General features: G+C 41.4%; 1 protein-coding gene across 1 annotated transcript in view; it reads right to left on the minus strand.

The window, feature by feature from the left end:
* The window catches only part of UGGT1 (UDP-glucose glycoprotein glucosyltransferase 1), an 87,445-nt gene extending 72,629 nt beyond the window's left edge, over positions 1-14,816 (minus strand). Inside the window, 7 exon segments of the mRNA XM_032764779.2 lie at positions 1,412-1,586; positions 4,265-4,377; positions 5,883-6,013; positions 6,800-6,882; positions 8,180-8,318; positions 14,595-14,777; positions 14,780-14,816. Coding sequence (XP_032620670.2) covers positions 1,412-1,586; positions 4,265-4,377; positions 5,883-6,013; positions 6,800-6,882; positions 8,180-8,318; positions 14,595-14,777; positions 14,780-14,816 — 861 coding nt within the window.
* Between the last annotated feature and the right edge of the window lie 3,324 nt (positions 14,817-18,140).

An 18,140-nucleotide genomic window follows, 5' to 3' on the forward strand; every position in this document is an offset into this window, starting at 1 on the left:
TTTCAGCATTCAGACACAACTTGTACAGTATAAAATACATAAGAAGTAGCCCCAGGATGAGTTATTTTGCAGGAGTACAACATAACTGTTTAAGGTCTTATTCCTACTAGGCTCTTTGCAGTTAGTCTAGCTGAAGAGGAGGACAAAGAATCATAGGAAAGAGCAGATCGCACTAGGGCTGGTGAATGGTCCTGTGATGGAATCCCTGACTGTGTCCAAAACAAAGCTTGTGAATACTGAATAGACCCAAACAAAAAATGATGCTGCATAAGCCAATATTTGAACCAACTTTAGATGGATACATCTCTTTCATCAAAACGAACAGCAGGGAAAAAAGTAGTTCTTTTTTGCTGAGAAGCAAGGGAATGAAAATACTCCAGCCTCCAGCATTCACTGAACAGTAAAAATAAATCAAACCAATTAACACTTCAGGACAGGAGATCATATATTTGTTTCATGATTTTTAAGATGACACCTCTGAGCACTTCATAAGTCTTAACAGCATATTCTAATCAAATGGCTATTCTAACCCAGGCCCAGAATTAACCATTTTATGCAAATAATGAGTTGTCACATGAAATTGTTATTTTTGAAAAGAAGAGTGTAGTATACAGCCTTATTCTTTTTGCTATGTCTCACCGAAAGTACAAATATCACTAAAGCTGAGCCAATTGATGTCTTTTCACATATAGCAAATTTGGCTGTCAGCTCAAGTACTACATTTATGGTTTTTTATCAACGCTATCACACCATCAGGAATAGAAACTAAACAGATCAAAACTCTTGTAAGCCACTAACATGTACAGTTAAACATCCATTCTACAACTATTCCTTTTGAGCTCCAGTATAGAAAGCAAATTGGGGGTGTCTCCCCTCCCCCCCCGCCCATATTGATGGGGTGGAGGGAGAAACAAAAGCAGATCACAGTAGGACTGGTGAATGGTTCAGCAATGGAATTCAATCCTATTCCAAATAAAAAGAATGGCCTCCATTTGGAAAATACCTCTCACTCTTTACCCACCCAGTTTATGCTACAAATGTTTTGTGCTTCACCACACCCATGCAAATACTGGATAATAAAAGGAACTCTCTCTCAGACATTTAAATGATAAAAGTAATTTTCATAATTTGATTGTATGCATGTCAGAATACAGAAATGCAGTCTGAATATTCTGTTTAATGCAAAGAAAATATTCCTGTAACAGGAAATATGGGCCTAGATTTTTCAAAACAGATGCCTAAAATCACAGGTGCCTATAGCCGGATTCACACCTCTCAAAAGTTAGGCCACTCATTTAAGTATCTAAGTGTTGATGTCGGAGCCTCACCTTAGGCACCCATTTTTTAAAGTCTTAGCAAGAAGTTCTTTCTAATTCCAAACAAATTGATTTAAAATAGTATCAGTACTTACAGCAACGTAGTGTCTGAGGACATAAGTGATTTCTCCTGCACTGGCTTTCAAAACAAGCAGACTGTGGAATCTGGAAAACTCCTCAGTGCCAATCTCAGCATACAGTATGACAACAGGACTGTCCGGGTTTGAGAGGGGGAATCTGTGATCTCCTTTGAACAAAAATGGCTTCAGCCTAAGAACAAACATCAAAAATGTGGTGGTTTTAACATACACTTGAAAGAGGAAACTGAGCAAGATGCATCCAAATCTCTTTTCCCTCCCTGTGTAACCGTCAGGTGTCTTTTCACCAAGGACAAGGCCTCAGACTATTCGCTATTCATTATTAAGCTTGTCAGTCATTCGTCTGTGGTGGCAAAACTTTGATAAAATGGAAAGAGGGCTCCAAAGGCTTAACCGTAAAACTGGATGGGTGGAGGTTGGAAAGCACCTAACCATGATCCTTATATAAATCAGCAATAACTTGCTTAATGTTTTCAATAAACTCTATTGGGGCATGAGTCCTATCTCTAAAATAAAATAAGCTAAACACAACAGACATTAAGGAGACATTGCCAACCTCCTATAGGTTTAGTTTTCCTGTTCTGTATTCTTGTGTATTTTCACCTTCTTTTCAAAGGTTCAAATAATAAAAGGTTCAAAATATTCCCAAATGGGATTTACCAACAGAATGCATCTGCAGTGCATGAACCAGAAGTAAAAGATGCCAACCTTTATATTTACAAAAAATCAAGCTGGAAAACAGAAAGGAATCTGAAGGCAGATTGTAGTTTGTTTCTAAGATGTTAATAATTATATTTTGTAAAGTCTCTCCCTTCAGTTTTGTTACCAGGATTTACTGCCAATTTCAACTCTATTTTCTTCATAATCCTGTTAGTTATGATGGAAAATTTAAGATTACTATTGTGTCATTTTAAATAATATCTGAATGAAAATCTGAGACTCATGTATTTGTCAGCATAAGCTCTTAGTTTTTGTTGTCCTAAATTTAAAATGTGCAACCCTTACAACAGAACCACTCTCAGAAATGCTTTGTAAGCATTTTCCTGTCCAGAATTTTACTGTCCACAGAAAATAACAATATGGTAGCACTGACTCTAGTATTTATAGTATAAATATCTAAATTTAAAATATTTTAGATGTTCAAAGGATTAGTGTCTTACTATACTAACACATCAATGACCTAGGAACACATGAACCACATCTAGATTCTGGAGTGGTTGGAGAGTTCATGGTCCTCCACAGTTCGCAGAGACAGGTTGCAGTGTAGGGCTTACTAAATGTGGGAACTTTCTGTCAAGGCAGTTCTCTAGCTGCTGCTTAAAGCATGGCTCTTTGTGTTTATCCTCATACTATACAGATGTGACCACTGGTATGCATCTACTCCACTATCCTTCCTCCAACAGAGGTCAGCACCATAGTGCAGAGGAAGATATGAACCCTCACAATGGACAGTTATGCAGTCGGGATTACCTGCGGGAAGTTTCTACCTAACCTCAGGCAGTTCTTGTCCAAAACATTATCTCATACATTTTTTGTACTGTCAGCAATCTACTCCACAATCGATTAATTTGGAACAACATTCAGGCAGACCCTGTGTAGTAACATTGTGCAGTCCAACCACGTTCCTTTTAAGACAAATTCGGTCCAGCAATCCAAATAAAGAATCCTCTGTTTATTATACCCAAATTCTGTTCCTTCTCTCATGAGGGGCACTACACCTTTTATACTCATTAATTTAACTGTGGCTCTTCTGATTATTCATATTAAATGCGTAATTACTGTTTTTAATCCTAAAATGTTTGCCCCCAATAATATCCAGCAGCAGCAAATTCCAAAGATTAATAATAATGTTAAACAGTCAACTGTCACATGGGAGTGGGCAAGCACCTGACTCCAATTAAGCAGTGCTCTCAGAGGCTGCTGGGAGTGAGAGGGGTCTGGCTCCTTATAAATCAGGCTCAGCTCATTCCAAAGAGAAAGATGAAAGAAGCAACTCTCAAGAAGATGGGGGGAAGGAGAAAGGAAAAAATCTAGGGGGGGAACCACTGTGGGATAACAATTCTGAGTTTAGGGAGAATGAAGCACCAACTGCAGCCTACCTCCCTAGAAAACTTTGGACTCTCTCTAGAGGTAAGAGAACTATGGGGAAAGAGCACTAAAAGATGAGGATAAAATAAAACTTCTATAAAAAAGTGTATTATTACTACATTTTCTCTGGCTCTATATTCTCTCTCCCCCTTACATACCTCCTTCCTCCACTCCCCCTTTTCCTGTGGTGGTCATATCATCCTGGTCCACCAGAAATAGCTTGGCGACAAATGCATTTTGGAGGAGTGGGAGAGGAACGACCAGTTTCAGATGTGTGGCCTTTTATTTTTGATGGGTTTCCCTTTGCTCTCATTTTAAGAAAAAGAGAAAACAGAAGCATCTGACTGACCTCTTCTTAACCATTCATTAACTTTTATATCTTTATTATGTCAGCTCTTCCTCTTTTTAAAAAAACCAAAAAACCAAAAAAAACCAAACAAGGCAACACACTCTTTACATGGACACATTTCTAAGAATTACTGCTGCCCTTCTCCAGACCTTTTTCTACTTCTTCTAGTTCCTTTTAGAATATCCTTGCTTTATAGTACAATTTTTGAGAGTGAGAAGGATAAGAGACAATTATTCCTGACTGGCTTGACACCAAAGAATAAATTGAAGATGTCTGTTTACTACTCTGCCTCAGAAAGGGCAAATACAGACTGGAAACAGAGTATGTAGAAAGTAGGAATTCAATAAAATTTCCCCCCCTTAATAAGTCTAACAAAGCTACAGTTTGGGCTAGATCTTGTATAAAAAGACTACCTTTCTGAAGCTGTTTGTAAAAGGATTTCAAGGGTGTCAAATTCACAAGTCTTCTTCCCATGCACAGCAAAAAATGAGTTACAACCCACTGGTGGAGGTTCATCTGCTGCTATCTGTATTAAAACATCTGTGTTACAATATAGTTTGTAAAATTTTCTTAGACCAAAAATAATAGAAATCACTACATTAAATTACAAAACGAAACCGAAAATAGGGCTCTTAGGCAATAATAATACTGGGCTGCCAATCAAGGAGCTCAAGGTGATGTACAACTCCAATTATTAATGTAATTCAAAGCTACCTGCTAAACAAACAAATGTTCTCTTTATTTTTTTAACACTTAATTTTCACAAATGGTATGGTTTGCAGAGGGTATTTACGATAGGGCTTTTTTCCCCAACTTCAAAATTGTTTTATTTTACATATGTAACTACACAGACCATTTTATGCATACCAGGAAATACCTTATGCTTAAGCACCAAAAAGTCACTCTCTCTAAATAGAACATATCAAATCATTCAACATGAAAAGAAAAACCTCCTCAGAAAAGAACACAAGTCTGCTATTACTAAAATAAAGTAAATTACAGAATGGTGCATATTTTATAGCAAACTCTAAAATGTACTAGATTTGTAAAATAAAGGTGCAAAGAATACAATTTCCATTTAAGGATTCTGATAACTCCAGTTCCACATGCATGGGGATAATATCTTTAGAGTCCCATAACAGAACTACTGAAGAACTAGTAAGTTTGTCACAGGTGCCACGGAAATGAAACCTGATTAACTACACAAATAGAACAACTCTTTGATTAAGCAACAGAGAGTCCTGTGGCACCTTTAAGACTAACAGACGTATTGGGGCATAAGCTTCCATGGGTGAACATGCATCTGATGAAGTGAGTATTCACCCACGAAAGCTTATGCTCCAATACATCTGTTAGTTTTAAAGGTGCCACAGGACTCTGTTGCTTTTTACAGATCCAGACTAACACGGCTACCCCTCTGATACACTTTGATTAAGGTTGCTAAGAGGTAACTATACACTTATCTATCCCTTTACTTACAAAGCCCAAATGTTTAAAAAGGAATTAGATGCCAAAATCAAAAGAAAAAACAAACAAACAAAAAAAACCCCTGGGTAACAGTTAAGTTTGTGTTGTGATAAAAATACACATTCTATATACTTGAGAATGAGTATTGTAAGATGTATCTTCGAGGCCTTGCAGAGAGACTCCTGGCAAAAAGTGAAACTTTTACTTTAGAAATATTAATGTAAATTAAGCAGCTATTTTTTTAGAAAGTTAAGCCATCTGAAAGAAGCTAAACAAGGTATAAACCCCTTATCCGCCTCTTCAGGTCTCCATTAATCTTGCATCAAAATATTTAAAGTCATTTAATTACTTTTATACCTCAAAATAACTGTTTTTCAAAACACGCTAAGGTTTGACTATGACAAGGAATGGAGGCCTTTACTAGTTTGAAAACAAGTGTCAAACTTCTTCATCATTTTTATTATCTGAGCCACAAACTTAATATCTGTAGGTAGCTGAAGTAGCTACTTCCTTCCCAGATCCTATGAAACAGTCATTGGATGGCTTCCGTTCCTTTGTACTAACCTGCTGAAAGGCTTGAATCGTAGCAGAATAGGAACGTAAAGACAGGGAAAACTTCAACAAGTTCTGCTGTAGTGGTGACAGATTCTGGCAGGCTGCTTTCAGCATTGCATGGTAAGAGGAATAATTAGTACCTGCAAAGCCAGAGCACAAGCAATTAACTTCCATGTGAGACTATTGCAGAAGAGGGCTATTTAACTGTAAATCATGGGTTTTCACAATAATCTATACTATGAAAAGTGCTGGGGACCATTATGTAGTTAAAACTTGAAATAGTAAGGGCCAAGCTCACTAAACAATATGAAGCATTACTCCTGTTTTTGTTTTTTTTAAGAGCCTAGTTCTACAGTTGGATCTGCACTAAGTTCCATGTAACTTTAGATGCAACTGCAGGATCAGCGCCTAAACATGAGGAGTGTGGGAATATAGTTAAAAGTTGCTAGCTACTTACTATTTAAAAAATTACTTTTCCCAATAAACACAAGGAAAGAGAATACACCTCTACCCTGATATAACGCTGTCCTCAGGAGCCAAAAAATCTTACCACATTATAGGTGAAACTGCATTATATTAAACTTGCTTTGATCCGCCGGAGTGCGCAGCCCCCAACCCCCCGAACACTGCTTTACCGTATTATATTCAAATGTGCGTTATCGGGTCGCGTTATATTGGGGTAGAGGTGTATTTACAGTATTTTCTTGTCATGGCACAACCTGACAGATCAATTTTAGCACAAACTGGCTTTAATCAACTCGTTGTTTGACTGCCCTGTTCAGGTCACAGTTCCCATTACAATCTAAGTTATATAGATAGAGTTTATGTTCCATTTTTCTGTGATTGCATACATTGTAAAACATTTTGCTTACTTTTCATCTATGCTGATTAATATCAAGCTAGGAAAAGGGTTTACAGAATCTTACCACCATGATCTGATGATCTAATATCTTGACTGGCTTCCACAAAAGTCCAGAATTTCTCTTGACCTTCTTCTGCTAAAAATTCACTGAACAGAGAGGGGGAGGGGGAAATCTTCAGGGGAACTTTTATGATGTTTATCTCAAATTACAGTGCTTTATGAAACTGTTAGCTTTTACAGCACATTTAATCCCTAGCATACATCCACCCATACAAGAAAAACAAACATTATTACTAGAAAAGAAGCTAGAAATAGCAGGAATGCTGCAAGTAAGGCTGGCTGATAAAACTGTGTAAAGCAGTGATTCTCAACCAGGGTGTATGCATATCCTGGGGGTAGGTACTCAACTCATCCAGTTCAGTGTTTCTCAGCCTGGGGGCTACAGAATGAGTTTAGGGGGACAGCAAGTGCAGGGCTGGCATTAGGGGGTGGCAAATGTCCAAGGACCCACACCACAGAGGACCCTGTAAAGCTAAGTTATACTCTTCAGCCCGCCATCTGGGGCTTGGGCTTCAGACAAGGTTCACAAGTTAAAAACATGCTTAAGCATCACACTGAAATGTAAATACAGTATTTATATTCCAATCGATTTTATAATTATGATAAAAGTGAGTCAGCAATTTTTCAGTAATGGTGTCCTGTGACATTTTGTATTTTTATGTCTGATTTTTCTAAGCGAGCACTTTTTAAGTGAGGTGAAACTTGGGGTAACATCCCTGCACTGTTTCCTTCATCTTTTTTATATCAAAACGCACTTGAATTAAACCCAACTTGTTAATCATTCAGCACATAATGTATGACACCTTTAATTCATTTACAGTAGAGACTGTATAGGTATACCAGCATATTTTCAAATCAGAACTACATGAGAATACATGGCATAGCTTCACTGCTCAGATGGGGAGGCAGGTGCTCTCTGGACACATTTGAGGCTGAATGCTACAGTTGGCAAGAGCCCAGAAGTCAGAGGTGCTGACAAGAGGGCTGCCTCAGTTGGCTGGAGCTCTCTAATGATGAAGTGGGAAACAGTGCAGGATGGATAATCTAGCCAGAAGAACAGCAGTGGGAGTGATGTGGCATGGGGTACTGATGTTGTTCCCCTCTACTGTATACCAGCCTGTCAACATAGGCACAGGAAAAATGGGACATGAGAGGAGAACTGTGCATCAAGTCCACAATATTGGGGGGGGAGGGGGGCAGACTGAATAAACAGTTCTAGACACAGTACATTAGTGCTTACATCTAGTTGCTAAGGTATGCTGACAAATACCATTTAATACTCTTCTAGGATTTACTATATTGTGTGTGTGATTTAGCCCACAAGCTAGCATTTTTATTCTACATTTCAGAGTTGTGAATTACAATTAACAGCCTGTATGCTTACCTTGCTTCCAGTAACAAAGGGGTTGACGACCACTTTGTAGTCAGGGACGTTGTCACTGCTTTAGAATCTGCCTTTGCTAGAGAAGAGCTGAACCAGATTCCAAGAAGTGCAATAAAAATTCCCATTTTATAGAAAATGCCTACGGGGGGAAAAAAAAATCAAGCAAGTTTGTCTCTGAAACATTAAATTTATAATGTTGGGGATTGTACAGAGTTCTAGTCTACCTAAAATTTAAAATTAAATGGCCAGAATTATGCAGGAAATCAAACTAGATCATAACAGTTCCTCCTGGGCTTAAAATCCAAGAACCTAAGAATATTAGGAGACAAGGATTGTAAGATTAGATGCCTCCACTACGGTCAAAACTAAAACCATAGGAACACAAGGGCATGAGAACCATTTTTTTGCACATTTATTTCTAGATTCAGAGGTCAGAAGAGACCACTGGGATCATCTAGTCTGACCACCTGCATAAAATAGGCTACTGAACCTTCCCCAAAATAATTGCTGTTTGCACTACAGCAGGGTTCTCAAACGTGCTATAAAAACTCCATGGGCCACAACAACTGTTTATCTGCATGTAAAAGCCAGGCTGACATTAGGTGGTAGCAAGCAGGGCAACTGGCTAGGACCCCACGCAGCTAAACTTCTCAGAATTCAGCTTGAGGCCTAGCTGGCAGGGCTCGGAGCACTGGGGCTTTGGCTTTCTGCCCTGGGCCCCAATAAGTCTATTGCTGGCCCTGCTTGGCAGACCCTCTGAAACCTGTTCACAGTTCCCCAGGGGTCTCAGACCCCTGGTTGAGGACTGCTGAACTACAGCATATGTTTTAGAAACACTTCCAATCTTGATTTAAAAATTGTCAATGATGGCAAATCCACCACAACTCTTGGTAAATTGTTCCAGTGGTTAATTATCTTCAGTGTTAGAAACTTATGCTTCATTTCCAGTATAAATTTTGTCTAGCTTCAACTTCAAGCCACTAGATTTTGTTAGACTTCTGTCTGCTAGATTGAAGAGCCAATCATCAAATTCCTCTTTCCCCATGTAGCTACTTATAGCCTGATCAGTTGATCCTTTAACTCTGTCTGTTTAGCTTGAGACTGTCACCATAAGGTATGTTTTCCAATCTTTAAGCTTTCTTGTGGCTCTTCTTTGAACCCTCTCCAATTTAAAATCCTTCTTTAACTGTGGACAACACAACTGGACATAGTATTCCAGTAGTTGTCATTACCAGTGCCAAATACAAACTCAACTTAACCTCCCTACCCTACTCAAGATTCCTGTTTTATGCATCCAAGGACTGCATTAGCCCTTCTGGCTATAGTGTCTCACTGGAGGATGGTGGTGGATATTCATCTGGACATGGACTCCAAGTCTTTTCAGAGTCTCTATTTCCCAGAATAGTGTCCCCCATCCTGTGAGTCAGAGCTACATTCTTTGTTCCTAGATGTATACATTTACATTTGGCCATATTAAAATGCACTGATTGTTTGCATCGAGAATACCAAGAGATCCAGAATGCTCTCAGACCTGTCCTCTTCATTATTTGCCACTCCCACTCACATCTGTGTAATCTACAAACTTCATCAGTGATATGTTTGTTCTCCATGAGCTGGAAGAAATGTCAAATACCGTAAGGCCAAGTAATGATCCCTGCAGGACCCCAGTAGATACACAGCTGCTTCATGATTCCCATTTACAATTACATTTGGAGACCTATCAGCCGGTTTTTAATCCATTTATTGTTTTGTATGCCAAGTAAAATGTCTTATGGGAGTCTAGGTATATTACATAAACATATTACCTTTATCAACCAGTTGAAATCTCATCAAATGCACAAAAAATAGTTTGATAGGCTCTATCTTCCATAAACTCATGCTGATTGGCATTAATTGTATTACCCACTCTCTAATTCTTTGAGTCATGTATCAGCTCTAAATTTTTGCTGCCAGAGACCCCTCACATACAGTGTGCCCTACTACTAAGTTCCTGACTATTTATGGTGATTAAAAATCCCATACCCATTTCATAACTGCAGAGATTTATTGCTAGTGGCCTGACCAAAGTCAGACTCCAGGGCAGAGGTAGGCAACCTATGGCACAGGTGCTGAAGGCAGCACGCAAGCTGATTTTCAGTGGCACTCACGCTGCCTGGGTCATGGCCACCACTCCGGGGGGCTCTGTATTTTAATTTTAAATGAAGCTTCTTAAATATTTTTAAAGCCTTATTTACTTTACATACAACAATAGTTTAGTTATATATTATAGACTTAGAGAAAGAGACCTTCTGAAAATGTTAAAATATATTACTGGAACACAAAACCTTAAATTAGAGTGAATAAATGAAGACTCGGCACATCACTTCTGAAAGGGGCCGACCCCTGCTCTAGGATGATGGAAGCCAGATTAGATTAAATAGAAGGCCTTGCAGGTTCAGTTGGATTCAGTGGGTCCCTTCACTCAGGGATACTCTTTCCAAGGAGTCAAGAACCCTCAATTTGCTCTAGAGACTGACTTAAGGATGAGGGCCTTATGGACAAATAAACTGGGGACCCTAATGGAAGGCCGTGCTACAGTTTACAAGACATGTGTCATGGAAATGATGCCATTATATCCTTTTTTCCGCCCCATCTATTCACCATGTTGCAGCTAATGTTAACTTTCTTTTCCAGGATGACTGAGCCTCACCTCAAGTCTCAAATTCTTTGTCTCATTCCTCAGAAGCTCAAACTTCTTGGCCTCATTTACTAAATGCGACATGGGACCACCCCAACTCTGCTTACATCTTGGCTCTCACTTCTCTCCTCCTTTTGCAAAATTTAAATTTTGCTTTAATTAAAATGTGCCCACCCATAACTCTGGGAACATTACACTCCATCCACCTTTCAGAATGTCATTTCTGCATCTTTTTCATGCTGCTGTCTGCCAGTAACAGCTCTCCTTTTCCACTATGCCAAACTAGCTCACTCTGCTCCTTTAAAGTCATTTTTTTCCAGCTAACATTCTACAAATAACTACCCTCCCTCTGCTCTTACTTCATTATGTGATCTTTAACTTTGGTTAAGTTAAAAGAAATAAACCCTTAGAATAAATGTGTTCTGTTCAACTGCATAATCACTGTATATGTTGCCCCTGGGAAATAGCCAAGTTGCCAGCATGTGAGATTGCTGCAGCACTTCACTTTGGGCTTTCTCCTCCCACACTGTAAACAGTCAACATTGTTGTTTAACCCCCTACTTTCATGGACTTTAATAGAAGCTGAGGATGCTCAATGTCTCACATGATGGGCCCTTCCTATCCCAAAGCATTGCATACTGTTGCAGTGTACTGTTAAACAAATTTCATTCCAGTTATGATTGTGTGGAAACAATGCTTAAAATCTCACTCAGGTCAACTCCTCCTTCCAAAGTCAATTTTAGTTTTGTGATGTTTATTGTGTGGGAATCTTTTGAGTAGAACCTTGTATTTTAAGGTTTCATTTACTGCATATGTACAATTAAAGATCTCATGCCATTCGTTTTTTGGTCAGGTAGAGGCCTGCCCTCCTTTTCTTGAAATAAACCTCCCTATCCGTCATCCCAGACCTGTTACATATCAAAACTATAGTAAGAGAAAAATGAACTATGTTCTGTCTAGTGAATATACTCCTAGGAAACCAATCAATCTGGTCAGAAATATGGGGGGTGGCCTGAGAACGATGAAGGGGCTGAGCTCCATGAATATGGTAACAGCATGAATGACTGAGACACACAAACCATGTCATGGTCTCTGTGAGATAACTGAAAAGAGAATAGGCTAACCTCAGACACTAAAGTAGGTGTTTGTATCATTTTTAAATCTTCTTACTCTACTCTTTTCTCTAATGCATAAATAGATTGTTTTTAATAAAGCTACTGAACTGTACTGGAAATTCAACTTCCTCCTTAGAGAAAGATGCAAGCAGATACCCCATACCCAAGAGTCCTGTCAAGTTACAGAGGTCTGTGAACCTACGCACTACACTCTGGAATCTGTCTAGAAATCAGATCATCACAGGATTACACTCACAGGAAAGGCTAATAGCCCCTCCCCCTGGGCAGCAACTTAAAGACCAAAAGAAGGAACAGAGGTATTTCTTTAGAATTAATAACTAATAAGAGACTTATTCAAGGTTATCGGAACCCTAAAACATTGACAATACAAATTAAGTCTCAGCAGCATTTAAATCAATTCAGCAAGAGCTCAACCTGCCCCTTGCAAAGACTGCTTTCCACACCTTCACATAGGAAGCACAACCTCAATCTTCTCCAAAAAACACACCAAACAGATGTCTTTTGCAGCAAAGCCTGAAGGTCACCAAATTCCAACTATTTTGGACTAAGGATCATTGATGTTATAGGTCCATATAGGACCCAGTTTGGGAAACCTTTATTAATGTGAATAAGCACATTAGTAAAATGGGCTGCTATTTATAGTCTGTTTTAGAATCTGTGGGAATGAAAAACAATATACACAAGTCAAATACGAACTGTGTATGAAGCAGAATCTGGCATGGGAGAGTTTGTTCCTGTGAAGTCCACATTCTTAAGCATAGATCTGGCAGGATGTCAGCAGATTCCTCTCAAACCCTTGTTCTGCAGCTTAGATAGAACACATTGGGCTAATATCAGATATGCCATAGAGAGTTGGTGTTATGACCTATTTCTGAACATTCTGCAAGAATAGCAAAGGCTGGGAGATAGCTGCAAGAGGCATCGTATAGAAAGAACCAGGAGAAACTGACAGACACTGACACATAACAAAAGTTGCAAAATAAGAAGGGTATCCACATACAGGTGTGTCACAATTATTCATAGATACTGTTTAATTAGATATCATGTATTTGCTACTGTACACTTTCTCCATAACTTGTAGCTAGATTTCATGTATCCTGAGGCACAGCTGATGGGAAGAACAGGCTAGGAACCATCAGACTCCCTCATAACTGCTATTAAGCCTTCACAGTTTAGTCAAGACAACACAAACCCAGGTTTCTTTTCTGCATTGGACATCCATCGCCACAGCTCCTCATTAAGTTTAGTAGAAACGTAGATCTGGATATTCACTTCAGTGACTGTATTTGTGTAAGTTCCAAAGGCACTGGTGAGACCACAAACCTAATAAATAAGGTGTCTACTAGAACCACTACTGTGAACACGAATTATTTGCTTTAACAGGATGGAGATCCCGTCTAACAAATAACCTAGCACTTTTGAGCTCTAGATCCTAAAGAGCTTTGCAAAAGTAAGTATCTCCATTTTGCAGATATTAAAACAGAGGTTAAGTGACTTGTGCAAAGTCACACAATGAGCCACTGACAGTGTTGGAATTAGGACCCAGATGTTCTGACTCCTAGTCTAGTATCCAAATTTGTTTCCATATAGTGCATTTTAAAATCAAATATAAATGAACCGTGCTCCTCCTGTAAATCCTATTTCTTAGTTAATAATAAATGGGGAGATTTTCATACAGAAAGAGGAGGGAGATGCCTAACTCCAAATGAAAGTCAATTGGAGTTAGATTGCTCAGCTCCTAGTGTGACTTTGAAAATCTCCCCCAAATTGTTTCAAATCTGTGAATAAAAAACAGGACAGCATTAGCATGGTTTGGAAACTAATATATTTCCACAGAAGCTAAAAACTTGTAACCACATTAACAGTGTCACTGTACAAGACTGCCACTACAGGAAACTACGCTCTTTAGTCCATGTATCCTAACAGTAGCATTGGCTGTTGGGGTGCAGAGCTACTCCCTCCCATAATTTGTTTTCTACACTACTGGGAATTTGTTCAAACAGGAATGAACTGTGATGTAATGCAATGCATGACTCACTGCAACCCCCTGAGCCCTAAGCCACGCTAGTATCATGTAGCACTTCACATCCTGTATATGCAAACAGACACGGCTTGCACAGGTAATGCTCTCCCATTACAGCACAGTCCTTGTGCTAGATTCTTTCCTGGCCGGGCCCACTAATGCCAAGCTGAACAACAACAAGCACAACAGATGACAAACAACACAGAAAATGGTCAGCGGGAACCTGCGAGGTGTGAACCAGGCAAAGCCTGCCCCCCACAACTCCAGTCCATGCAGAAGGGCTGCAGGGACACAAGAGCTGTGACCTGTCAAACATCATACTCCCCCACAGACCTGCCCCGCCTCAGACACTGCCTAGGGTATCCCTCCTGTGCCAAAGCTGGATCCCCTCTCCACCCCCCACGGGAACAGCAGGCTCCCCCTCTTTATCACCCCGGTCTCCAGAGAGAAGGAGCTGCCCCATATGGCCAACGACAGCCTGAGGGACACGGACCGCCCGGCTCTGAGGGCGCCGAGGGGTCGTTTGGCCCAATGCGTGACCCGCACTCCAGTGAAGGGCGCGCGCGCTGCCTAAAGCACCTGCTGTGCAAACGTCCCAAAGCCACGAGCTCCAGTAGTTATTGCACCTGTGACCAGTCGCCACGCTCCCTTCCGGCTCCAGCCGCTGCCGCTTCTCCGGGTAGATTCCTTCCGGGCAGCCTGCTTCCGCTTCCGCCCTGAGGCAGGACACATGGAGGAATGACTGCCATAGAGAGGAAGAACTAGCGCTAGGCAGCAGCTAGAGCGTCGCCCGACGGCCATCTTGACTGTGACCCAGGGGAGGTGGTTGTTTTAGGGTGGGTAATTTACCGCTGGTCCTCCTAGCTTGAGCCAGCGACTGCACGGGACTCCAGACCACGAGGGAGGGAAGGAGCCTGGGTATGTTCAGGAAAACTGCTCCGTTGGGGAGAGATACGTTACACTCTGCCTGGACGTGCCTCCCGAGTCCCACCGCAAAATGAGGGAGACTTCGCCCTCCACCCCGCTTAAGTCAGCTCAGCGGGTGGCCAGTACCAGCCCCCTCAGTAGAAGGTGCAGCCCTGTGAGCCGCAGTGTTGGAGTTGTCTAGTTTAGGCGCTCAGTTTTAGACCCCTTCAACACAGCACAGCCTGCTTTGCTGAGCTGTGTCCCTCACAACTGCATGGGAAATTCATGGAAGCCTCAGTTGCACAGCATTTCTGAATCTCAGGCAATAGGTGTCCAAAAATGGGCACTGAAGTTAATATTTCTGAAAGTTTGCTCCTCGGTGGGAATTTAGAGTGGCAGCCGTATTAGTCTGTATCCAAAAGAACAGGAGTGCTTGTGGCACCTTAGAGACTAACAAATTTATTTGAGCATAGCTTTCGTGGGCTACAGCTCACTTCTTCGGATGCATAGAATGGCGCACACAGGAGAGTCTTCCTGTTGGTATGCATATTTCCACCTTTTCATGTTCTCTGTATGTATAAATATCTCCTGTCTGTGTGTTCCATTCTATGCGTCCGAAGACGTGAGCTGTAGCCCACGAAAGCTTCTGCTGAAATAAATTTGTTAGTCTCTAAGGTGCCACAAGTACTCCTGTTCTTTTTAGGTGGGAATTGACACCCGCATAACTGTGCAGCCTCAGAGCCGGGGGAGGGGGCTAATGGCAGCCGGCTTTTTTTTGGTTGTTTTTTTGTGGGGGGAGTTAGTTCAGTGGTTTGAGCATTGGCCTGCTAAACCCAGGGTTGTGAGCTCAATCCTTGAGGGGGCAATTTAGGGATCCAGGGGAAAAATGAGGACTTGGTCCTGCTAGTGAAGGCAGGGAGCTGGACTCAATGACCTTTCAAGGTCCCTTCCAGTTCTAGGAGATAGTTATATCTCCAATTATGAAAATTATGAAATGTGTAACAGCAAAGCTAGGTGTGGGATTATAGAGCTCTTGAGATCTGCATTACTTGTATTCCTATAAACTGCCTGTTGCAGGTAATGGAAAAATGTAGCTTATTGGTACTTGGAGTGGGAGGATGTTTTGCACCACACCAAGGAAATCAGAACTGTGCCTTTAAAAATCAAATACAAACGAACTGTGCTCCTGTAAATCCTATTTCTTCATTAATAATAAATGGGAAGATTTTTCAAACAAAGAGGAGGGAGATACCAGATCCCAGAAATTGAAGAGCCTTTTAGTGTTTTTCAGATGCATTAGCAGAAACATGAGGCCAGAAAGGATATTATGCAGGCCCAGATGGAAGTGAGCTGGACTGTATGCAGGTAAAAGCCAACAACAGTAAGGCTAAACAGCCACCCAAGCAGACTTTGCAACAGAACAGGCTAAAGCTGAACTTGCCCACGCTCAGATCAAATACACCAGAGTAACAGAAGTCTTGAATAGCAGCCACACAGGATATATTGGGCCCCAATGCAGATGTTACTGTCCAGGTTGCTATTGCTGAGGACTCAGTAGTTATCCAGCAAATAGTGGATAGCAAGGACCCAAAATCCACCCAGCCTGATAGAGGCTCAGCAGTTTAGGGGAAAAACTCCAACCCAACAATCAACATTCTGAGTAGCACCACAGAATTAGTGGTAGAAGCGCCTATATTGTCACTAAAATATATTCTAAGTAATCACCACTCTGCAGGACCCCAGAGACCTTCCCACCACAGGAGCAGCCACCTCTGCCCCTCAAACCCCAGCCTGGTTCCCATCCCAATCTCTAAAAAACTGAACTATTTAAGACCCTTCAGAGTGCCCCCCAACCTTCTAGACACTACTCCAACATTCCCATATTATTGGCCTGAGACTCAGGAGACCTGAGTTCTATTCCTGGCTCTGCCACTGGCCTGCTGAGTGACCTTGGGCAAGTCACTTCATCTCTATGGGTATGTCTACACTACGGGACTATTCCGATTTTACAGAAACCGTTTTTTTAAAACATTGTATAAAGTCGAGTGCACGCAGCCACACTAAGCACATTAATTTGGCGGTGTGCTTCCATGTACTGAGGCTAGCATTGATTTCCAGAGCATTGCACTGTGAGTAGCTATCCCATAGCTATCTCATAGTTCCCGCAGTCTCCCCCGCCCATTGGAATTCTGGGTTGAGATCCCAATGCATGATGTGGCGAAAACAGTGTCACGGGTGATTCTGGGTAAATGTCATCACTCAATCCTTCCTCCGTGAAAGCAACGGCAGACAATCATTTTGCACTCTTTTTCCCTGGATTGCCCTGGCCGCTGCCATAGCATGGCAACCATGGAGCCCGTTTAGCCTTTTGTCACTGTCACCATAGGTGTACTGGATGCTGCTGACAGACACGGTACTGCAGTGCTACACAGCAGCATTCATTTGCCTTTGCAAGGTAGCAGAGATGGTTACCAGCCCTATATCACCATCTGCAATTGGAAATTGGCGATGACTGTTATCAATCCTTTTGACCCGTCTGCAATTGGCGATGACGGTTATCAATCCTTTTGCACCGTCTGCTGCTGTCATGGGTGCTCCTGGCTGGCCTCGCTGAGGTCGGCCGGGGACGCATGGATAAAAATGAGAGTGACTCCCCAGGTCATTCCCTTCTTTACGTTTTGTCTAAAAATAGAGTCAGTCCTGCCTAGAATATGGGGCAAGTGTACTAGAGAACCAGTGAGCATAGCCGCTCCGGGTCAGAGTCCCAGACATCCCACAGAAATTATAAGCTGCATGCCATTCTAGGGGGTGCCCCTGCAACAACCCCACCCGTTGCTTCCCTCCTCCCACACCCCTCCTGGGCTACTGTGGCAGTTATCCCCCCATTTGTGTGATGAAGTAATAAAGAATGCAAGAATAAGAAATACTGACTTTTTAGTGAGATAAAATGAGGGGGAGGCAGCATCCCGCTGCTATGATAGTCCAGGCAGTACAGAATCTTCATTAGACATGAAGGGGGATGGGGAGTGAGGAGCTCAGCTTCCCACTGCTATGATAGTCCAGGCAGTACGGAATCTTCATTAGACATGAAAGGAGGGGGGCGGTGAGGCACTCAGCCTCCAGTTGCTATGATGAGGATGGTTTTCAATCCTTTTGTACCATCTGCTGGGAATGACAGGGAGTCATTCCCATTTTTGCCCAGGTGCCCCCAGCTGACCT

This window comes from Chelonoidis abingdonii, chromosome 8 (assembly GCF_003597395.2).
Source record: "Chelonoidis abingdonii isolate Lonesome George chromosome 8, CheloAbing_2.0, whole genome shotgun sequence".
NCBI classification, from domain to species: domain Eukaryota; kingdom Metazoa; phylum Chordata; order Testudines; family Testudinidae; genus Chelonoidis; species Chelonoidis abingdonii.